We start from the raw sequence: 24,950 nt of genomic DNA on the forward strand, positions 1-24,950 counted from the left end.
GGAAAGAGCACTCCACAGATAAGGATGATAATCAATAAACATTTTGCATAACAAAAGTTTAGAAGTGTTAAATTATGAAAATAATAACTTATCTGTCATATCAGTATAAACACTATTATGTTTAAAATTTTCTTGAGCTATTTGCTAGGGCCATTTGCTAGGGAGTATTGATAACTTTCTAATATGTAGCTTAAGAGGGAATTGGCTTAAGTTGTCTTGAAAATTGGTAGTGTTAATGAAAACATATCCAATGACAAGTGCTGGTTAATGAAGGCTTGCATAGCATCCAGTCTGTCAGCAGTTCTTCAGTCCCCTGTACAGTCTGGGGAGGGAAATCTGTTTGATCCACTGCACTTCCTTTCATTTGGCTGAGCATGAAGCACTCAGGATCTTATTGTTGCGTTTGACAACTGTAGGAGAACAGTTTGGCAAACTCTTGTTTCCTGGCAATGGGGTACAAAGATTCATGAAAAACTCCATATTGAAAGGAAGAGCTGGGAGGGTGAAAGGTGGCACTGAGAACTATGATGGAGTGCCTGAATGACAGTGCGGAAAGGGTTAGGGAAGTAGGAAGCTGTGAAGCTGGCACTGAAGACTGGAAATATAGTGTTTAATTGGAGGATAAGTAGGCAGTGTGGTTAATGTGGAGAAATACTGGGGTAGATTTAGCTGACCTGTCTTCTGCAGGATCCTGGATTTAAGTTGTGATGTAAATGATGATGTATAACACTGCTCGTTAAACTTTTTTTGGTAGTGGATCTTTCCTGATCAGTTTTCTATAGCTTTTGTGAGTCAGAAGTCACAAGACCAGCATTTTTCAACAAATAATCTCAGATTCCCTCCCCCTGCCATAATGGGAAAAGTCCTTATTCTGAATCTGTGGAGGACCTGGCTTGCCAATACCTACAGAAGGCACCTGGCAAGGCCAGACTTAAGGACTTTTCTGAATGTCCCTCTTCAGTGACAAAACTCAGGTTTAACTTATGTGGTCACCATGTTCAAATATTATGTTGCAAATAAGTGTTTTAAATGCACAAGGCTTTTTAATTTTGCTGACTTCTCTGAAGAGCTTGAAAAAGCATCCTAAAGGATAGTTTCACTTTTAAATATAACTTAAATGTGCATGAATCTAGTCTGTTCTACTTCAGTTTCCCCGTGTAGAAGTAGTTACCAGGAGAATATGAGAATGCATTTAATAAACCTGAAATACTCATAAGAATTTAGTGGGGTTGTAGCCTGGTGTACTGGGGTCTAAACGAATTCATAATGCCAGGAGATCTTGTGCTAGGAATATGAAATACCAGCTAAATGCTTCATTGTTACTGTATAAGCAAATGCTAGAGAAGTTGTCAAGAACTCATCTGATTATATGTCCTTTTTCAATGGCTGTATATGTGCTGTATTTCCATCTCAAAAAGAGTGTGACAGAACTAGAAAATTAAGGTGTGGAATGGTTTATATATGTGAAACAAATGGTTTATATATGTGAAACAGTATTCAGTCTGAAAAAGATGATGGGGATGATTTGGAATGGGGAGTTGAGAGAGTGAGAGCATGAAAAATGAAAATTGGGAGTTGATTATTCAAGTACAGGAGCTGAGGGCATCAAAAGAAGTAACTATAAGAAATAGTAAAATATGGAGCTCCTGGCTACAGGGCATTGTGGATGCTGATTGTTTGTGGAATTACAACAGTGTTGGACAAAGTGGTAGACGAAAAGCCTGTCTAAGGTCATTGTAATAATCAAAATCCCTTTTGGGTCAGAAGGTCCCTAAGCACAAGCAGGCTCAGGCCGAGAGTGTTCCAGGAAAGAACCATTGTGTAGATTACCTTTCTTAAATTTGTCACTAACGTCACTAACCGCTTGGTTTAGACCGCTGTCTTGGGCAAAATATGGGGTTATGAGCATTTTCCTCTGATCCACTATGCCTGCTTCTCTGGTCATTACAGTTTTTTGAAAGTAATGTCCAGAAGAGAAAGGTAGTAACTCAGCAGTCTAAAATAGCTTTTGACCTACTGCTGCAGTAATGGAAGACTGCTGTTAGATTTTCTGCTAAACCTCTTTTTCTGCAGACTAAACAAGCTCAGTTATCTTAGTCTTTCCCCACGTGTTGTATTCTCCAGCCCTCTAACTTCTAGTACCCCCTTCATGGGACTGTCACATGTGTGGTGATACCTCAGATGGAGGAGCAAAGATGGAACTGATATTCTGGATGTGGGCTTATTGCTGCTTAGAGGAGACTGATCTTTTCCTGTGCTCCTCTCTATGGTAACAGTTTGTTGCTGAGAGGATGCACTGCTGCCTCTTGTTCAGCCTGTCCATCAGGATCCCCAAGTTCTTTCTGTTGGGCTCCCACCCAGACAATTGGTCCCCAGCTTCTCTTGATGTATGGGGTTATATCCCATTCTTGATGTAAGACCTTGCATTTGTCTTCACTCAACATCAGGAGATTTGTGTCAAACTTTTCTTCTGTCTGGCATCCTTGTAAAAGGCAGCCCTGCCATTTAGTGCATCAGTTGCCCTCAGTCATCTCCCAGTGGTGTCATCCCCAGTCTAGATAAAGGTGCAGCATGTCCCACCATCCAAGCCATTGTTGAAGGCAGTGAACCATATATCAGGCTTTGTTGAATGCCACTCATAACTGGGTAGGTGTTGTATCCTTAACTACTAACTTTGTACATGACAGTGTAGCCAGGTTTTCACTTGCCTTATAACCCACCCATCTGCTTTTGAGAACTTGCTGCTTCTCCCAGCGTGATGTCTTGGTATCTTCTTACAATATTGGAGCTCTGAAGGGTGAGAAGCTAAATAATTTCCTGCCAAACAGTCTTGGGAGTTCAAAAAGTGCCATATGTGGAGATGTTTCCTCCTGTCGCAGAGGCTGCAGGATACATAATGGGTGAACTCAGATGCCACTTTAGGGACCAAAAGAGGAATTGGTAGTAAAATTTCATCTGGCAAAGTTTCTTTGTTGTGAAATGCTGAGATGGGCCTAGCACTTGAAGAACGGGAACTTCCTGTTACTGAGCTGTGAAGTGTTCCTTGCCCGTGTCTGGTTGTGGGTGGAAGCTGTGTAATCTGTCTGTCTGCACCCTTTGAAAGAAAACTTTCTGGAAATTTTTTCATCATTTTTGACTTTAAGAAAAATTTTGAAGAAGAATGTGCCCTCAGTGAGGTGTTTGCAGAAGAACTGCAGAGGATTACATTCTCACAGTTTACTGGGGCTTACAGGAAGGATTCTAGAATACCTTGTGAAATCTTTCCTAATTTTTTCTTGGGATAACGGTGTAAAGCTGTGTGAGTAGTTTTGTTCTGTACATGCAAGTGATGCCAGTGATATCAGATACATGGAGATCTGAAACCACACAAAGAGCATGGGCACAAGGAGCTCAGGAACATCCTCCTGCTGATTCACTCTCATTTTGAGTCTGTACAGTGGGAGAGGACTCTGTGCCTGCAAAGCGAGTGAGATATGAGCTGTCTTGATCTCAGTGGGGTTTTGTTTATGTTCTGAAACCTTTTAAGTGTTAGTGTTAGCTTCTCTTAGTAGTTGCTTGAGCAGACACATCTAGTTAATATTCATGTGGCAGTCTCCAGTGCTTTGGCCCAGATAACACATCTTCCTGTTAATAAGGATTATTAAAACCAGCTATCATAAAATGAAACTGATACTGAAGCAACTCTGTTGTGCTTGTTGCTAAAGGAAAAGATAAACTTTCGATCACACGTCTTGTTTTTTATTAATTAAATCCAGTTTTGCAAATAAGCGAGTTTGAAGGCACTTTGTGATGTGAATTTGGGTATTCATCTCCTTTAGCGTTCTTGTTGTTTAGAGAACATTTTAAATTTTCTTTCCTGCTTCAGCTCTAGTGTGTTTTTTCTTTTTTAAATAATTTTGGACAGCTCTTCCAGCTGATGTGGCAGATGAAGGTATGTGCATATAGTGAAATCTAAAAGAAAATGTTTTTTGTATATACCTAGAACCTGAACTTGTGTTCCTCTAATAGCTTCCTTTCTATCCTTTCCTAAAGTTTGAGAATGTTTCTTTTTTGGGGAAAGGAGAGGTTCATGGAGTGCCTTTGTGATGACAGCAGACTGCTTTGGTGAGGTGATGTTTAGTGCAAACAAGGGGCTGGACCTGGAAGATAAAACTACAATGCCAAAGTATCCTCAAGGGATGTACATGAGGAAGAGAAGAGGAGGAATGAGGGAGGATCTATAACTGATAAATTCAGTAATTATGAGCAGTCATGGCCTGATTTGGCCAGCCATTAGACATCTTCTCATTTTGGTGTTCCCAACTGTTCATAACCACCATGTCTTTGTTTCATTTGGGAGCCACTGATGTGAAATAATTTGGAGGCAACTTTATTTTTAGACCAGACTTAGAGGTTTGCTCTTTATGCTCTTTTTGTGTGAACCCTTTGCAGCTCATCCAAAGTTGTGATTTTCTGTAGTATTAGTTCAAAATAGATTCCTGCAAATATGGCAAGTTAAGTTCAACAGCAAGTTGAACTTTAGGACAGGATTTTCCTTTTTTAAAAATTTTATTTGTATTGTCCTCAAATTGCAAATGTTCTGGTATGCTTGCCTTGGCAGATGTGTTGCTTAGCTAATATGTAATTGGGTGTTATACTTGCTAACTTTTTGTTGATTTTATGATTACATGAAGTGGTAGCAGTAAGAAAGGCACTTGCTTTGTAACAAATGAGGACAAGTGATACGTAAGGTTTTTTTTAATCCCAGGTACCTGAAAAATGTGTGAGAAGTAGCTGAGTGAGGTTCTAGCAGGAAGTGTTTTTGTCTCAGATGGAAAGAATAGTTTTGCTGTTCACTAACCTGGCCTTTTCTTGAGTTTTGGATTCACTTTAAGTAGCTTGATGCTTAAATCTTATGGTACGAGATCAATGGAATAGGTAGGGCTTTTGATTTCCTGAAACTTCATTCATTATTTTTTCCATGCTTGCAAGTATTTTGAAATGGGTACTGAGATATTGTTTGGATATTTTAACTTATATGGCAGGTGCCATTAGTAACCAGATTGGAAATTATTAAGGGCAGATGCAATTAAATGCCAGAGACTGGTATTGCTGCACATAATGTATCTGTTCTACTGGGCTGATGGGATTTCTGTTTCTCCAAAAATGTTACTTCTTTATTTAAAGACCTAGTGACATTCATAGATCAAAGCTATGAACTCTGAACCTTTAGATACTTGATTGGACTTGGGTCTTAGCCTTATGGAGTCAGTGCTATGATGCATGTGTTTATCACTCTCACTTTACAGCTGCAGGTAAGTGTTAGTTTACTTTAATTTAGAAATTACTTTTAAGCTTTTTTTGCTCTGTATTGGGAGCTTCTTGTCAAGAGAATTACTCACTTTGATATGTTTTAATACTATTGCTGGCTAGCAGTTTTCTGGGTGAATTAACTTTTTCCACTATCACAAAAGATAAAGGTGTTACTGCCAGCATTAATCTCTATCTCTTCATGATGGTGGCCAAGCATATGCATGTGACAGCCACTTCTCTTAAGCTCTGTCGCTTTGAGGCTGAATCTGTCTTTAGCAGAGAGATGGAGACAAACTTTTTCATTGTTCTACTTCTTGAAATGCAAGGCTAATTCTCTAATTGGTTTGGTTCATCTTAATGCCCATAGGCAAGGGGGCATGCCAGATGCTGCTAAGACTGTTATGAGTTCTCCAGACAAGTTTGTTTTCTGTAATACTCCCATGGGTCAGATTGCGATCACAGGAAATTGCTGGTCTCTGTTCTCTGTTGTTTGAAACAAAGAAGGTGGAGGTGAAATGTTCCTTTTCTCAGGTTCTTAATTTCTGCAATCTGATGTTTGTTTGGTTTTATTTTAAGTTTTTAGGTTGCTAGTTCTAATGTTGTGATAGATGTCATACCACAGTGTAATATGCTATTGGATTTGCACTTCTGGCATGCTAGCAGCCTGCCAAGTTTCCTTGTAGGAACTGACAAAAGGTTTAATGACTTCTTTGTGAGTTGTTTTGTTTTTAATCCTAGGCAGATAGGCTGGAGATATTGGGAGAAGCTATGATTCACTTGCGCCGAGACTGAAAAGCAAAATCATTAGAAACTTAGAATGACTGCTTTTCTCCTACCACCCAAAATAAATTACAGCTAAAGCAATGGGGGCTAAAATGAGAGTAACAGTTGGGTTTTGATGATCTAGCTTAAATAATTTAGTGATTTTTACATGAAACTTTTTAGCTGTGGTTGGTAAAGGTGCAGATCACTATTTATTGCCAGTAAACTTAGACTGGACAGGCAGGACATAATGTTAGAGGGGCACCAGTATGTTTTTTCAATGGGTATCAGCAGAGTCCTTTAGCACATTGTAAAATATTGATCCTAAGTTAAAAAGAACACTTCTGACAATGCTTTAGGATGATTTAACTTTTCTAGGCATAACTTGTAGGTTACTACTTCTGTAGCAGTGACTTCTACATTTGTTGGTTTCCTGGTTCTCAATCTATTATTACAATCATATGGTCAGCCATATGTAGACTGTGTTACAGTATGTGACTAGTATTAGAATTATCTTGAAATGTGTTTTGTGAACTTTTAAAATTAAACTCCTATTTGCAAAAAAGCTTCTCAGCAACTCAGAGGCTATTTAGTGTAAACTAGTCAGTTACAAAATATGTTTCTCTGAGTTTTGGAAAAATATTAAATATTGATTGAACAATTTCCTTGAAGTTCCATCGACTTAGGCTAAGGGAGTCTGTTTTGGTTTTATGTGCTTCAAATAAAATAAAAACAGCAACTGTAAATAACTTTCTAGAGATAATTTGGCCAATCTTTCTGTCAATACAACAAACCAGAATATTAGCCAGCACGCAACAAAAAATCACAGCTGGAAGACAATATATTTTTTGTTCTGTAGTTATAACTTATTTTGTTTTGCAATGGAGCAGAAATACTATGTTATCTGCCTCATTAGTTATCTTCATTGGCTTCTAAAGATTTGGACCATTTACTCAGAGGGTAATAGCTGTTTGCTGCTTTAGACATGAGATTTCATTAACATCACTACAGAATTGATAAAATAAGAATGGTCTAGCCTGGAAAGCCACAATGTCTGGGGCTCCTACAGACTGCAGAACTCCTAGGCACAGGGCATGAGCACACTCCTGTGCTTGACAAGAAGTAAGGAAAGTGCAAAAGAAAGTGTTCATGGTGTTGGCACTGCCAGAAAGGGTGAGTTGCTTTTCCCATTTTCTCTGGAAGGGGGAAGGAGGAGAGAAGTGATGTGTTAAAGAAAGTGTCCTGTAGTGATCCATTCCTTGGATCACTCTGGATAGTCTGCAAACATCATCAGAATCTACTGAGGTTTCTAGTTTAGTGCATCAGATACTGTTCAGTTTATTTGCATAATAGTTTCCACTACATTGTTGAAACTTTTAAAAATATTAAAACTTGTATTTGAATTTTTGACAAAGCTTATTTTCCTGTAGAACATTTTACTTCCTTGCCTGCAGCTGTGTTGATTGGAGAAAGTTTTGTGTGAGAAACTCCAGTGTATTGGCAAAAACACAGTTTGAAATTAGTTGATTTACCATTCAGAGAACTCTTTTTTGCTGAGCAAGGACCAAAGACTTCACAGCTATCAAGTGATTCCGGACTCTTCAAGTGTTTCTGACTGCTGTATCAATGATTACAGCTGCAGTATACTTACTGCAGGCAAAGGCATATGTCCTTTGTTTTGTGAGTATGAGTCATTGTTTCCAAAATCTTGGTGAGAAGGGCAGCTGACAACTGTTCTTTACCTGCATTTTCAAAGAGAGGATACCACAAATGTAATGTGGTCAGATTCATGTACTCTGGATTTCCAGAAGTTTTAATTTCCATTTAACTCTTATCAAACTGTGAAGATGACAGAATTATGTAGCTGTCCTTACCTGGATGTTTTACTGTATGCTAGTAACCAAAATGGTGATTTTTAAATTATTTATAATAAAAACAGTATCCAGTGTCTGAGGAAAGAGGAGAACATGGACAGGACATGATTAATGCAAAATTTGATGAAACTCCTATTTCTGTGTAATAGGAAGACATGTATGTTGACGATGCACCATTTTCAGCTGCCATTGGAGAATGTGTCCATGTATTTATAACATACACACAATCTGCTTCTGGAGTGGCAGCTTACTCTGCCTGTGACAGAAAGCAGTTTGCCTTCTATGCAGGTAGCATTTCACATGGATTACATTTAGTTCTGCAGTCTATCCAGCTTTAGGCACGTAATAGTGATGAGTAACATTAAACATTTTAGGGGTTAATATCCATTGCCACAGCCTTTCCTTATTTATCTGGTGGCAGTCTTCCTCTGCCTTCACCAAACTTCTCAGACCTGTTACTAACATCACGTATGCAGCACTGAGCAGAAATAAGCTGTTGTAGTGTTTCAAGGAACACACACCACATTGGTACGTGTTACATGCTGTACTTAGTTTTGAGAAGTGTTGTTTTGCTTGATGAAGTGTTGTTAGTAAGCCTTGATGGTAATTTAGCAATTTTGTCTCAGTGTTCATTCTGGTTTGTGCATTTTTGTTCTTATTATTGATTGTCAGCTAGTATCAAGTTTAAACACCAGGCATCTGCATTAAGATTGAAAACTAGCTGAGGCCTCCTAGTAGGAGGAGGATTTAAATTAATGGCTTCCACTGTAGGAATAAAATGGTTGTAGTTATTGATGGAAAGTATAGATTTTGGTAGTTTGTTTTTTAATGTAGGAAATATAAAACCTTGGTGAAAATTGTGGTTGCTAAAATGCTAGGTTTTGATCATCTCAAGAAGTAAAGATTTTGCCAAAGTTTTACATTTCTTTCATAAACAGAAATTAGACATCTTTTCTATAAAAGCATTTTTCTAATTAGATCTTGCATTTTATCTTTCCTTTATAGCTAAACCAGGTGGACGGGTGAAATGTCAGTATATTTCTGCTGTGGATAAAGTGATCTTTGTGGACGATTATGCAGTAGGATGTAGGAAAGATCTCAATGGCATCTTACTGTTAGACACAGCTCTGCAAACGCCTGTTTCAAAACAAGATGACGTGGTTCAGCTTGAATTGCCGGTTACAGAGGTAAGATGTGGGGGGAATGAAAAGAGGTATGTAAATAACTCTGACAGAAATACTGAAACCAGACATTTGACTCTGAGTTTCTCAGGTGATATTTATACCATGTAATGGAAAAGTTTCTTAGTTATTAGCTGTCATAGGGCCACAGCCTTTCACAGTTTCCTGAATCTCAAACAATAAGAGCATGCCCCAAGACCACATTATTTCAGAAGAAAGAACTTTTTAGTGACCAGAGATAAGGACTCATTTCCCCACCTTTGTCAGTGATTGTGGAATATATATATGCACTTCTAGGAGTCAGTCTGGCCTGTTAGACATCCCTGATTTGTTGTTATAATTTTTCAGGAAAAGAAATATGAAATCAGGTAACACAGTGTTCCATCATGTGATGAATTAGAGCTGGAATCTAAGTTTTCTAGCAAGGTCAGCTGGCCTAACAGGAGACTTTTTTCTAAGCAAACCTGGCTTCCCTTTTATGTTTGGATCAGGTGTAGCACAGTACTTTGTGGTTTGGGCATTTAGTATCACTTTAAGAGAAGCTAATGTAGGCATTTCTGCTTAGAGTGTAATGCAGAGGATTTTGTTGCATTTGTTTATCCTCAGCATTGATGTACATTATTTGTTATGAATCAAGAATGTATGTTATATATGAGGTTTTTAACTATGTGACTTGAGTAGGAGTACAGCAATAAAATATTTCATAGAGGTCTCTGCAGAGAGCTTTCTGGGTTCCTGATGCTTGCAGCCCACTGGCATCGCTTTTGTACCCTTTGTGGGTTACTAAAGAATCTTGGTATGTGTGGCTGAGTGTGAAGAAACTGTCAGAGGTCAGGATTTCCTTTCATAAGGTCTGCTGTGACAGGTTTCCAGTCTCACATGGTTCAATACAATCTATAAGTTTGTGTTAGTTTTTGGCACAGAGCTTCTTTGGTTCTAAAGAGTTTACAGACCCTTTTTTACAGCACTTCTCTGTTAAGATCCTTCTTGTAGAAAAAGAAATGTGGAGTTCAGAAGGAATAGCTTTGGGAGTTTCATCACTAGATCAGTGAGAAAGGAGGCAAAACATTATCAGTCTCAAGTTCTTTTAATTTTAAAGAGGTGGTAACCCAGACCTTGGAAAAACTTAGTAAATACTAAGCAAATATCATACAAACACATCTGTCCACCTCTTTCATCATAGAAAGGTCAAGAACTTTCATCCAAGGAAGGGTATTTAGTGGGGTTTTTTTTGTCTCTAGAACTTTTCTGCAATTTTTTGCACTTAATTTAAGTAGTTTGATCTGCTGGTAGTGCTGTGCACCTTTATGCATTTCTTATTGTCAGCATTAACAAGTTATGAAGCAATCTCTGTGCTGTTTTGAATTGGCTGTAGAACACTGAAATTGAGGAACTTTCACAGTCTATCTGTTATTCTTCTGATAGAACCTTAGCTCAGGGGCTGGTTTGCCTTATTTCAGTCTTTCTTCCCCTGAACTTCCCAAGGACATAACTAAGGCCTTTTTGTTCGTGCTGTTTCAAGCAGTTTGTGGTTGTTTAAAGGACTGGCTGACCATTGTCCTTGGGAAATATTTCCCTGTATTTGTAACTTGAAAGAATTCCTGTAATATTTTTCAGATATTAACTCACCTAACAGCAGATTTAGAATACTCTGCCTTGCACAGTAAGCATTCCTTTAAACCTTACCTGTCAACATGAAGTTAGCAGACAGAGGGATAAGCTGGAAACAGATGAGACTTGGAAGAAAATGTCTATAAATGGATGATTATAGCATTCTTTTCTAGCTGCATTATTTCTGAGTTTCAAGAACTAACTTCTAAACTGGCCTGGGGTTTTCTTTGCTTCATTTTTCAGCTTCACTGTATTAGCATTGTAAGTAACTTATCTCAAATTGTATTGCAGTGTGGTTGTTCTCATTATTATCTACCTTTTTGAAGGTACAAAGCTACTCAGAAAATGGCAAGACTTTTGTTCTTGCTGTCACTTTTTGTCATTAAAGCTGAATGACTCCTTTTGAAGAGAAAGCATTGGGCAATAGATGTTTCCTCATTGCTTAAGAGATCTTGTTTTAACTTTTTTGACTGACTTTTTTTAACATTTGGTAATATTGCCCGAGAGAATTTGTAGTAATTACTGTTACCATTGCTGGAGTTTATCTGTGCGTTGGCCTGTGATGTAAAATTTGGAACATCATACTCAGGCCTGGAGTGGGAATTATGCTGATATAATATATGATAAAGTAGGATCTGGCAAAGGACATTTCCGAGAGTAATGAAACAGGCATAATTCCTGTTGTAGTTACTCAGTGTGGATGCTAACTTTGCTTGCACATCTGCATTTTAGGCTCAGCAGCTGTTATCTGCTTGCATAGAAAAAGTAGATGTTTCTAGCACTGAGGGATATGATTTGTTCATCACACAACTGAAGGATGGCTTAAAAAATACCTCACATGAAACAGCAGCAAATCATAAAGTTGCAAAGGTAAGAATTTGTACTGTCTAACATGAATTCCCAAGTCTATTTTGTGTGTCTACCATTGAAATATACAAAATCTGTGACTCAGTGTGGTGGATTTTGTTTGAAGACAGTGGAATATATTATCTGTTCCTTAGTTTTATGTGTGAAGCTTCACTTGGTAAAAGAACAAACAAGATTAGTTTCTTGCTGCTAAGGTCAACTAATAAAGCCAACTGAGCTTAAAATTTGAGGTTACTTTCCTTGTGTTATGTTCGTGTTGCTTTTGTGTGTCTGTTGTTGTATTTCTTGATATCACAGGTGTTTGGTTTTGGTTTTGACACTCTTCTGATGTGTTTGTTGTTAAGATTTTAAAGTTCTAAAACATAGACACTTTTTTCTTATTTAGTGGGCAACGGTTACGTTCCACCTTCCTCATCATGTTTTGAAGTCTGTCGCCAGTGCCATTGTAAATGAACTCAAGAAGATAAATCAAAATATTGCTGCCTTACCTGTAGCATCCTCTGTGATGGATAGGTTATCTTACCTCTTACCCAGCGCACGACCAGAGCTCGGTGTGGGACCTGGCCGATCTGTGGACAGGTATATTAAGGCAAAATAAGTGTTGAATTTGACCCCTTAGTTGTATCAGGATAAGCTCTTAGATGACTTTAACTTAAAGAGTTCATCCTATTCTGTACTTTGTTGCTCTTACACATACAGCTAATGAACTGTTTAATGTGTGCTGTGCCATACATATTACTGAATTTAGGAAAGCCTTTATGGACACCACAAGACTATCTGGGTTTCAACTTTAATGCAAATCAAATTTACTTTGCTGTTAATCCCAACATATGCTTTTAGAAAGGTAAGAATTGAAGCCTTAAATACATACTTCATTGTATCCTGAAGTCAGCTTTTTTTCCTTCATACAAGAAAGAGTCATGATTATGTTTTATGGTTTAGAAGTTTAGGAAGTTACCTTTGCAGACCATATATATGCTACTTCTGAACTCTCTAGTCAACTGCAACATGTGCAGGATAAGAGAACATTTTATCTCAGATTGCTGCTTCATCTCTTTCTAAGTGGTAATGTATACACAAGCATTATTTTAACCTTCATAAGCTGAGACTAGTTAGAATAGTGGTAAATCTTCTAAGTTTATAAGTTATTCTTTCTTGAAAGTGTCTGTACAAATACTATTTTGCATTTGTATTATCATTTCTTACATCTCAAATAATTTAATGAATTTGATTTCATCTCTTAGCTTTCCTTCCCCAAGCCTTCAAGTCTACCTGTACCTCACTACATTGTATTTTGATTAGAGCTCTCCCAAGATCTGTCTCTTGAGCTGGTATAATGTCAAGTTAAGATAGCTCTTATGTGAACGTTGCTAGAATAGATTACTTCCTTGGCAGGAAATGTTTAATATTTCCATTCTCTTACAAGACAGCAAAAATCTCCTGAAACTGAAAAGCAGAAACAGGAAATAAGGCACATTTCCCTCTAACAGCCCTAGTTCTTGGGAGAACAAAACTCTGTCAAAGGAAAAGAAAAACTGATACTCGTTTCTCATGTGCTGTTGCAAATGAGAGACATGCATTGAGTGAAGGTGGAAAAGAGAGGAACTTCTTTGCTCTCTTACTTAAGTTGCAGAGGGGTTCATGTTTTGGGACATAGTAGTTTAAAATTTACAAGTATTACAGTATGTAGTGAGTGATGACTGGGAAGGAGGGTTGTACCATGTATTTAGTTAAGCCTAAAATATCACTTTAGAGTATTTTTAAATATGTAAATTTATATGTGTTTAACTAAGAACCCCACATTTTTACAGTATTTGTCATGTTTAAAAAAATCCAGCTCTCTTGCACTTCCGTTGGGCTAGCTTCTCCACCTGCCTTTGATGCAGAATAGCTTTGGGCATCTGATGCTTTTTGCAGGTAGATCAAATAGGCTACCTGGAAGCTTATTTTCTTAATCCTGCTTTTAAGGTCCATAGGTTGTTGTGAGGCTTTTAGTTTTTTACTGGGGATATACTTTAGGCACCCAAGTGAGGGAGGTTTGTAATTTTCATGTAATAGTTAATTATAATTTTATGTGTAAGTTATAGGTAACTATTTGTGCTATTTTTAATGGTTACTAAAGGACTGAAAGTCTTATAAAATAGTTTAGGTTTTTAATTTTAAGTGGCAATTTTGGGTCATATAGAGTTTTTCACCTTTTTAGGTCTTTGATGTATAGTGAAGCTAACAGACGGGAGACATTCACTTCATGGCCTCATGTGGGTTATCGGTGGGCACAGCCAGATCCTATGGCTCAAGCTGGGTTCTATCACCAGGTAAGAGATTTAGTTGTTCTTAGTATTTGTTCCCCAGGTGGGAGGGCAGGGGAAAAAAGGTGGTGATGTTTTCTAGTAGGGCTTTTTTTTCTTTTTTTAATGGATTCCTTCAATTATGCATAAACCATAAAAACTTTGTAATTCAACTTTTTTTTTAAGTTTCAAGGGGTTTTGGTGCCTGGAGTTTGCCTCTTTTTTTTTTTTTTTTGTACAGATCACAGAAAATACTGATCTGAACTTCAGCATATCAAACTTTTTGAAATAGTCAGATTAATCTGAGTTAACAGTAATAGAGATTAAGTTGGTTATTACATAGAATCTGTCTTTCTCCTTGTTAGATTGTTGAGTAAATAATCCTTTTTATATAACAAGTAAAGCAAAAAAGCAATAAGCTTGGCACTGGAGTTCTCTAAACATACTTTCCTAGTAGAACTTTGTTGTATCAAACAGAGGCCCTAGATCACATTAAATTGTTAGGCTCAGTGAATAAATACAACCTCAATGTTTTATTCCACTACTTTTGCTTATTTCCATTTTTCATTCCTTGAAATTATTCCTGATTTAAAAAATATTTATAATATGGATTTAGATAATGATTGCTGGGCAGTGCCTATCATTTGACAGCAATATTGTCTGTTTCATTCTGTCAGCTGTAAAGCGTGATAGGTGGATGAAGTTTTTGGATGATTTCTTAAACTTGCACGGAAGGAAAAATGCAGGGAATTCATATGTTGGAATTGCATCTGCATATTCCCAAGCATGTCTTGAAATGAGATAATGAAAATGCTAAATTTTAAGAGAATGGAAATTTTGATTGTTTTTCCTCAGTTACTTCAGCTAGTAACAACTGTTCTTTGCAGAGGAGTGATAGAGAATACTTTATGTCCTAAGAGATTGGTAGGAATATCTTTTAGCCCGTGTTTATCCAAGCATGTATTCTGCTGCAGTTCTAAATTTTTTGAACCTTGTGAATTTTTGCCAAAGAAAAATAGTAATTTCTATTCTTTGTCTGTGGTTTGCATCCAATGACTTGCATGAATGTTAGTTCTTGATCTCTTCTACAGAAATGTGTATTCTTTTTTTAATGTGAAATGCTGCCACTTTGTAGTATATAATTTGTGGCCTTTTATATGTTTGGTGTGATGCTTTAGTATGTCACTAGAGGGAAAGATGTTGATCACCTAGTTAAAAGTGTTTTGTAGTACATAGCTATGTAAATTTCAAGTGCTTCTTCCTATTTTCATAGCCTGCTTCATCAGGAGATGACAGAGCCATGTGCTTTACGTGTAGTGTGTGCTTGGTGTGCTGGGAGCCTACAGATGAACCTTGGTAAGTTTAATGATGTGTGAAGAACACCTAATTTTGTGCTGAAGAGGTTAGAAATCTTCAAAGGACAAAAATCAACATTTCTCAAAATGATTCCATGGAACGAGTCACAAAAAGATTTGATATACAATATCAAATTTCTGTATAATACTAAAAGAAAAAAAATGTAGTTGGTTTTATATCTTAATTCTGATTTGCTGTTTTATTTCAAATTGCTCCTTGAGAGCTGTCAGCCAGTACTTGTTTGTGGGGATCTAAACTGAGTCTTCTATTTGATTGAGACTAGAATACATCTCTTCTCAGGTTCAAAAACTGCTCTGACTGTTTAGTGCATATTTGCCTTTTATGTGAAATTGCAGTATCCATTACGAGTTTCCTGAATCATCTAAAATTGTGGATGGTGACTGAAAGGGGGGACCTTACACTAATTAAAGAGTTCTTAATGTAATTTTATTCTTGATTAGTTGGTAATTTGTAATCTTTCCTTGAACACATCAGATTCCTGACTTGGTGGAAACTTTTCCTTGTAATATTATCTTCATAGTTTTTGTCTACTCCTTTCACTTACAATTTTCAAGACATTTTGTAGCCGTGTAATTGCTCTTGTCATGTCTCTGCCTTAGTTGTATATCAAGATTCATTTTTTTCCATGCTTCTTGGTTAATGTGACATTCAGGACTATTTCCAGTTTTGATTTTTTTAATTGTGGATATAGAACTAAAACGAGGACATTGCTTCTAAAGTTACTCGTAACATTAGAGTTTTAATGTACGGTAATTTAATCTGGGTTTTTCTTCATGGGGACATGATTGGCCACTGCCTATAGAACAATTTTTTTTTAATGGACTAATTATATTAAGAGCATTGTGTAGATTGATCCATTTGACTATGAATGCACATTGAGTGATCAAAGTCTTTAAATACAGTCTGCTATTGAGAATCAGCAGGGAAAGCTGTGTTAGTAACTTCAGAACTCTCTTGTATGGTTGGCTGCAATAGAGTTCAAACAGTTCAGTTTCAGCTTCACTACTAGGGCTTAACTTGCATATACTGTGTGTAGTTTTCACAGTAAAAAATGGTTGTTTTCTGTGTTTGTTTTTAATCTGGAAAGGTCTGAACATGAGAGACATTCCCCAAACTGCCCATTTGTCAAGGGTGAGCACACTCAGAATGTACCTCTTTCAGTCACACTGGCAACAAGTCCAGCACAATTTCCCTGCACAGATGGCACTGACAGAATAACCTGCTTTGGATCTGGAAGTTGCCCTCATTTTCTAGCTGCTGCAACAAAACGAGGAAAGATCTGCATATGGGATGTTTCCAAACTTATGAAGGTATGCAATGTAAATAATTATTTTTCATCAGCTATTTACTGATCAGGCATATCCTGATTCAAAATCAAATATCTCTTCTGTTTTTTCTTGTAATTTCTCAGGTCCACTTAAAATTTGAAATCAATGCATATGATCCCGCTATTGTGCAGCAACTTATGTTATCAGGAGAACAGAGCTCAGGGGTTGACTCAAGGAGACCAACACTAGCATGGTTAGAAGATTCCTCTAGCTGCTCAGACATACCAAAATTAGAAGGAGACAGGTATGCCAATCTACCAAATGAGAAATATTAAATGCTTCTGTGTGAGTGGTAAATGTCATTTAGCAAAGTCATGCTTTGTGACACATAAGACTGGTAATTTTGTTTTCATGGAAATAATATTTTTAGTCACTCTGTATTTGTACACAATTCAACACTTGAAACAGACTAATCTAAATTTCTATTTTTTAAGCCAGTTTCCTGCTGTTCCAGTTTTATACTCCACTAGCAAAGAGATTTCAGATCTCGTTGCTGCTCTATGCTCATGTTTCAGAGGCAGTGTAAAAAGAGAAAGGAATATAAGCTTTGGATCAGCCTTTCATTTTAGTTATGGATTATACATTTCAGATCTTGAAAGTAAAGGCTCCTCTTGGACTTCTGGAACATGCTTTTTTTCTGATTGCTTCTCCACAATTTGTGGTTATGTCATTCTGAAAATAAACTGTGTGCACGTGCTAGGAATTTGTGCTTCCTTGCATACTTTTAGTACACATATACAGACTCTAAACAATTAGATAGTCCTGTTGCAAGGGTTTGGATAAGCTACGGGGTATGTCACCTCTTAGAAAGTGCGATGTGAGAAAAAGTAGTATTTCACTTGTGCTTCATGCAGCCTAACCCAGTTACTGGGTACTCTTGTCTGGTCTTGTCAAAGCTCAATAGAGTGAATAACTGTTGGAAAATGTAGAACAAAAGTTGACTGGGGAGTCTTGCTAGTTTCTGAATGTTGCTTCTTAAACTTCAGTGTTAAGAAGAAGGCAACAATACTGTTATATGCACAGGGATGTAAATCTTGGTTTTAAGCTTAGTGTGATGTCTACAGTAGTGCAGAGCAAATACGAAGGTTGGGCTTCTGCTGACATCAGCTGCATCAGCAGCTGCCTGGACTCTTACTGTAGCTTTAGGGCTGGGAACTCCTTAATAGTTAAAGAATTAAACCAATTTTAAGAGCTGGATAAAGGACAGTGCAATCATACTGCCTAGAACTAAGCATCTTCCATTTCATTTAACCTACGTGGAATTTACTCTCACTTCTCTGCTTAAGGGGAAGCTGGATCAGAATTAAAGTATTTAGTTGTGTCTGCTATGTTGTGAAGTGAATGTTGATCAGGTTTGACCCCACAAAGATCTATTTCTTGGATATGAGGAATAAGCATCTAGTTTGTTGAAGTTTGAGGATCTGACTTGGTACTGTGAGTTTTACCTGAAGCTGCAAAGGGATTACTGTCCTTCCTGTGTGTAATGAGCCTGTAATAGTAAATAATTTCTTTTATTGGAAAAGTCAGGTGCATTAATTATTTATGTATTCTTAGAACTACTCAGGGTCCTATTTCTCTTGAAAAGATGTCTTGAACAGAATCTGGTTTTATGACAAAAAGATTTCTCTGGCAGTATTTTTAAAACTGACAACACTGTTCACCCCTTGTTTCAGTACTAGCTACAGAATCGCTTGTAGAACTGAAGACCAATCTGTCAGCTCCACTTTCCAGAGATGATTTTGAGGAATTTGAAGATGTTGATATTCATTTTCAGATTTCCTGAATGTATGGTTTTATTTTTCTTGGAAAGATTCCTGAGAACTGGTTTTCATTTTAATTCAATTTAGACCTGAATTGTAGGAAATACAATAGTAGAATGAGGCAAAAAGAAATCTGGTCTACTGATTCAATAATGGAGGATAAAGTCTTTGTTGTTGGTGTCTGTGATGAACTCATCAATGGATGAACAATGCTGGCTAAAAGGAATGGCCATCTGTAGTACACATTGTGGTTTTTATGAAGTTTTACTAATTTAATTAAAAATAAGCCTGCAGTTAGCATGTACATGGTGTCATTCATGCATTATTTTTTTTCAGTGATGATCTACTGGAGGATTCAGACAGTGAAGAGCATTCCAGATCAGAATCTGTTACAGGTAGGTTATATCTGACCTGTTGTATATGTAATGGTTTAGAGGTGAAAGGGAAAATTCTTCTTCCAGACTTTTTAAAAAACCCTGTCAAAACTGATGATATCATATTCACTGGATTAGAAAAATGGAAAAGAATTTGCCTTGGAAAAGGATTTTCAATGGATTTACCATTGAAAGGAATGCCAGTATTTAAGTTTGTGTGATGGAGAGATGATGGCATACAGGAGAAAAGAAAAACTGCACTTTGTTAGTTAATAAATGTCTTACTTGACAACAAGCATTGCTTATCTTGCTGTGAATAAAGCACACAAACCAAGATAAAAGAACTTTCTTAGAACAGGAACAAATTACAACTGTATGAAACGCTTTAAATTCAGGGGATTGCCAAAAGAGTTCCTGTGTCTTGATTGTTTCCCTAAGGGTATGCACTTTGATAAAGTATTTCTTCCTGAGTAAAGATTTTATATGGAAGCAGAACAGTGCTATGCATTGTATTCTTGTGTTGTTTTCATAGAGATTCAGTCAAAAATTTTGAGGGAGGGAGTACTACATGTTTATTTTCTATAATGTGGTTTACATCTTTAAGTAAGGATCACCAACTGGGGAAAAAAAGAGCATGAGATGTAGAAAAAGATCATTTTTTTCCAACAAACTGTAATATATGCAGTATGAATCCTGTTTTGTTTTTTGAGCATGTGTATTATGTTAAACGTTTTTGTTTTAAAGGGCATACATCACAAAAAGAAACGATGGAAGTCAGCCTTGATATAACAGCTCTCAGCGTTCTTCAACAACCTGAAAAACTTCAGTGGGAAATTGTTGCAAATGTTCTGGAGGACACAGTTAAAGATCTGGAAGAACTTGGGGCAAATCCCTGTTTGGCCAACTGTAAGAGTGAAAAGATGAAGGAAAAACATCTAGAACAACACAACATTCCCTTTCCTTGTTTATTAGCTGGAGGTCTATTAACATACAAATCACCTGCTACCTCTCCCGTTAGCAGTAACTCTCAGAGATCACTGGATGGCTTAAGCAGGACTCGAGGTGAGAGTGTCTCGGAACAGGGATCAACTGACAATGAATCCTGCACTAATTCAGAACTGAATTCCCCTCTGGTAAGGAGGACTTTGCCTGTATTGCTGCTGTACAGCATTAAGGAGTCTGATGAAAAAGCAGGAAAACTCTTTTCCCAGATGAACAATATTATGAGTAAAAGTATACATGATGATGGTTTCACAGTTCCACAGATCATTGAAATGGAGCTGGACAGTCAGGAACAGTTGCTGTTACAGGACCCCCCTGTGACTTACATTCAGCAGTTTGCAGATGCTGCAGCCAACCTGACATCTCCGGACTCGGACAAGTGGAGCTCTATGGTTCCCAAGCCTGGGACTTTGGTTCAGTGCCTGCGCCTGCCCAAGTTTGCAGAGGAGGAGAACCTGTGTGTAGATTCAATCACACCTTGTGCAGATGGAGTTCATCTGTTAGTAGGACTGCGGACTTGTCCCGTTGAATCTCTGAGTGCAATAAATCAAGTAGAGGCCTTGAATAATTTAAATAAATTAAACTCGGCACTATGTAATAGAAGGAAGGGGGAACTAGAATCAAGTCTTGCTGTAGTGAATGGCACGAGTATTGATGTAATCCAGCAGGAGACACCAGCAGATGTACCAACTCCTTTAATAATTCAGCCTGAACAGAGAAGTGTTAGTGGTGGATACCTAGTGCTTTATAAGATGAATTATGCCACTAGAATAGTTACTCTAGAGGAGGAACCGGTAAAAATCCAACATATCAAAGACCCCCAAGATACAATTACCTCAATGATTTTACTCCCACCAGATATATTGGATAATCGAGAAGACGACTGTGAGGAGCCTGTAGAGGAAATACAATTATCTTCTAAAAATGGCAGTGGCAGAGAGAGAAGATCTGAGATCTCTACTCTTGGGCACCTGGTAATAACTACTCAGGGAGGATATGTAAAAATACTAGATCTTTCAAACTTTGAAATTCTGGCCAAAGTGGAGCCACCTAAAAAAGAGGGCACTGAGGAACCAGATATGTTTGTCTCTGTGATATACTGTTCGGGCACAGACAGATTATGTGCATGCACCAAAGGTAAGACTTTCCTTCAAATTTTTAAAAAATTATTTACTTTACTGTATTTGGATTATGTTACAGAATTTAAAATTTAAATTTCAAATTCCACTGAATGTACTTAGTTTAATGGTCTAGGAAGCATGGACTCTAGTTGATTCCTCACCTTAAATGTCAGTTTTAATCTCTAGAATGGCAGGAGTTCTTGCATATGTCTTAATTCTTGAAGATGCACAGGTTTTCTTAAGTCCAAAACAAATAAAAGTCATTCTTGTATGTACTTACTTCTGTGATAGAGAAATCCTACTTTGGAAAAATGTCTTTGCCTGTAATTGATGATATTCAAGACAGCAGAGAAGATAATGCTTTTATACCTTATCCCAGTGTATTTTCATTCAGGTAGCGTGTTTCTTGTTCTGCTTCAGCTTTTTGCAGTTTGGATTGTACTTTCTTGAGTGTTAGAGCCAGACTATCCATGCAAGATTCTTTTTTTCCAAATGAACACAAGGCATTTTGGGGAAGTGGGCAGGTAGGAGGGGAGTGTAACTCAAGCCCAGGTAACAACTACTTGGTAAGAGTCCCTAAACCACCCCACAGCTCCCTGTTTCCTTGTGCCACATTGGAGTACTGGAAACAGCTCTGGGTGTTATCCAGCTGAGTTCCTCCATGTCCCAGTGTTCTGGTTAGTTCATCTGCAGTTGATTGCAGCTGTGGAGGAAATGCTTAGGCTCTCAGAGGGGTTAAGCTGATGGGATGGTTCATAGATATCAAAAAAATTCCCACCAATATCACATTGAGCTTCTTCTTTGCTAGAGGAATTGAGATTGATACCTTTTTTCCTTTCATGACAGTGTCACACTAATTATAAAGTCCTCCTATGAGCAGTTGTTAAATCAGATTTACGTGTTATTTCCAACAGATACAGTCAAGTTGATTGTAAACATCTCAGTTTTCTTAAAGGTTCCTTCAGTCACCTACAAAGATTTCTAGAAGTGGACATTTCAGATTTGCTTTTTAAATACCAATGAAAATGTTGCAAGTTAGTAACTAGTATTTATGTTTGCAGATTCCCAAGGGTAACATCCATATTTACTAAATTGTTCTCTTTTGGTGACTGCTTTTGAAGAAATAGCTATTAAACTGTTTCAGCTGTATTTAATAATGCATGCTTTTTCCTAGTTACAATGGAACTCTAAATGAAAGGTTACTTGCCTTTGAAAACTGTTCTGTCTTATCATATCCATGTATCCTGGTTTAGGGAATATTTGGGAGAAAACCTCCAAAGGGGTTCTTCTAGAAAGCAAATTCAAGTGGTCCCTCCCTTAACCAGCTCAGGAAGATATTTCCTTGGAGAAAAGTGTAAAAAACCTGTTTATTTAACAGGCAAAGCATTCACCACCACAAAAAATGAACAATATTAAACAATAAAACTTCTTGCTGATCTGAAGAGATGACAGACTCAGAAATTCCCCTTGGTGGGCTGTAGCTTAGCTCACTCAGTCTCTTATCAGTCCCTCTGGCGCTGGAAATGCTGCAGCCCAGGCCTGGCCAAGTGTGCTCAGGTGCTCTTCTGGGTTTTCAGTCCAGAGCAGGTTAAACAGTTCTAAGAGAAAGAAAAACCACAGTCCAGGGAACTTCTCTGCCTCAGCTGGCTAAAACTAACTAAAAGCAAAGGAGAGCTCTCTCTCACTGTCCGGTGCTGCAGACAACACAGTCCAGGAGCAGGAATGTGGAGGAACAAGTGCAGTTTCTGATGACAAACTCTATGCTTCCTCTCTCCCCTCCTCCACTCTCAGAACCAGTCTTAAAGGTGCAAAACTTATTTCTGGGCTAAACAGACAAATGGGGATACAAGCGTCATGAAGTCATTCCAGGACACCATGTCATAATGTTTTGACTCTATGCTTAGCTGATCAAACTGCAATCTCATTGAAAAGACCTCCAAACAGAATTTTGTTTTTCTACAGAATTTTATTACTATCAATTTCTTTCCTTTCATCAAAGCTATTTCACCTTTCTTGTGTTTTAAGATTCATGATAAAAGTTAAAGAGCTTATTGTGCATGGTACTTTTCCATCCAATACTAGTGTGTATGATAATCATATTTTCTAGTAGCTTTTGGTGTTATCTAAACCTCTTTGGGACGTGGAGTTTAAGATACACAGGTCTCTTGAGCTGGAAACATTTATTCTGTGTGTGTAGGAGTATTTTGTCTCTGTCTAGATAACTACCATTTCTGTTACTGACTGGAGAATACTTCCATCTTCTTTGTAATGGACAAGCACATCATTCTGCTTTTGCAGTAAATCTCTCAGGATTATAATACCCATCTAGTAATTCATCAATAGCTTTTTTTGGATTTCTTCTGTTTGTGCTGCCCTTAAGATGACTTGAGGTATTTTTTGGGGTATTGTTTCTTCTGTAGCCCAGTATGCTATAGGCATCAAGTCAGCCTGCAAGGGTCCTCTTTTTGAATATAGTACTTCCACTGATTTTTCTTATCAGTAATCAGTAAATCCACTGATTTTTCTTATGTTTCATTTGCATCCACTATACCTTGTAGGAGGATAGAATATTAAAAAACAAAGATAGTGTAGAAAGTAATCTTACCCCTAAGGAGTTGCAGCTGGGCCAATTATCAAAGATTAGGCATAGGCCTGACTTTAACAGGCCCCAGTAACCAATGAGAAGCAGAGTGCTATACAAGAGTGGTTGGCTGGTTGAAAAGGGAACTGGAGTCAGTTGGCTGCTTTGTGAAGAGAAAAGAGTCAGTGCTCTGAGAGCTGCCCATAAACACCAAGAAGGTATGAAACCTTTGCAATACGGAGACAACAGTATGGAACCCCTGCAATAAGATGACAACAGTACCTCTGTTTGAAACTTCCATTTTCTGCTCAACCATGGACTTCAGGATTCATTAATTTAATTGCTGAAATGTCTTTAGAGGCTTTCAATTTCTATTCTTTATTTAGCGTATCAGTCATTGTTATCTTTTTCTCACTTTGAAGAAATTAAGCCCAAAGCCATCATAAATACTTAGGGGGCAATGTCCTTAAGAGGTCTGAACTTCAGGATCTGATGCTAGGTATGTCTGAAGCCTCAGAGTCAAAACATTTATGCCAAAATACATCACTTGGTAAAGAATGACTGAGTGGAAAGGTTTATATATAAGGCATAAAAGGTATAAAATTCAGGAACACTAGAAGAAAAAGCAAATCAAAAACTTCAACCATTAATCTACCTTTTTTAATCCTCTATCTTATGGTATGTTTGAATAGCTTAGCATATGAAATAAGCTTTGCATAATTTTCTTTGTCTTGAATAATAATCGTCCTTTAAACTTTTGCTTTAAATGGGTAGAATTTCCTGCTTAGCTAGGTGGCTGAAGATGGAGGGTTTTGCTGTTACTATTTTTTTTTGAGTGCTGTTTTCTTAGGCTTCTTCATGAACCACTTAGAGGTATTTGCTCCTCTAGGATTCCTGCCACAAGTGGGACAGTGCCTGCAGTCTGACAGCATTAGAGAGATACACTGAAAGTAGAATAACTGTATTCACTGATGTGTTCAACATTATTCTATATACAAAGGACTTGTAGTGCAAAGACATAAGTGAAAATTTTAAGTGAAAGTTTTGGAGCATACATGCGTTGGAAATGCTTGGGTGATGTTGTAAAATACTCGGGCATGAGCTGTTTACTTGTTTGGGATGTCAGAGTAGGCAAAGAGGTACTTTCATGTTGGAAAGTTCTGAATGCAGAATAGCATTTTCTTCTGTTTCTCCTGCTTGTTGATGTATTATTTTCATTGGTAGATTATATAAATTTTTTTCATAGCTGCCTCTAAGATACAAGTGAAAAAGAAACCTCTCTGTGAATGGGTGCTTCAGATCTGGAGTGGTTTTATGGAAAGTTGTTTTAGACCTGCATTTGACATCATCCATCTTTGCGAGTCACACTTCAGAATGTTACCTCTTGGTGTCAGCTTCAGGTACTTACCTGTTTCTGCAAGGATTTCCTGAGCTTGACCTCTGGGGGAAAGTGGGCAAGTATATTCTTGGTTCCAGTTCCATTAAGCAAACATAGTGAACTTTAATCTCTTTGAATTTTGCTTTCTTCTCTT

At 37.5% G+C, this 24,950-nt stretch overlaps 1 protein-coding gene across 2 annotated transcripts in view; it reads left to right on the forward strand.

Moving 5' to 3' along the window:
• Positions 1 to 24,950, forward strand: part of BIRC6 (baculoviral IAP repeat containing 6) — a 176,040-nt gene that overhangs the window by 6,658 nt on the left and 144,432 nt on the right. For both annotated transcript variants that reach the window (XM_066546647.1, XM_066546648.1), the window contains exons 2-10: positions 8,934 to 9,115; positions 11,453 to 11,590; positions 11,973 to 12,166; positions 13,791 to 13,902; positions 15,149 to 15,231; positions 16,340 to 16,562; positions 16,664 to 16,824; positions 18,677 to 18,735; positions 19,459 to 20,853. In XM_066546647.1, the coding sequence (XP_066402744.1) occupies positions 8,934 to 9,115; positions 11,453 to 11,590; positions 11,973 to 12,166; positions 13,791 to 13,902; positions 15,149 to 15,231; positions 16,340 to 16,562; positions 16,664 to 16,824; positions 18,677 to 18,735; positions 19,459 to 20,853 (2,547 nt within the window). The remainder of the gene's footprint in view (positions 1 to 8,933; positions 9,116 to 11,452; positions 11,591 to 11,972; positions 12,167 to 13,790; positions 13,903 to 15,148; positions 15,232 to 16,339; positions 16,563 to 16,663; positions 16,825 to 18,676; positions 18,736 to 19,458; positions 20,854 to 24,950) is intronic.

Source organism: Molothrus aeneus, chromosome 3 (assembly GCF_037042795.1).
Source record: "Molothrus aeneus isolate 106 chromosome 3, BPBGC_Maene_1.0, whole genome shotgun sequence".
Lineage (NCBI taxonomy): Eukaryota > Metazoa > Chordata > Aves > Passeriformes > Icteridae > Molothrus > Molothrus aeneus.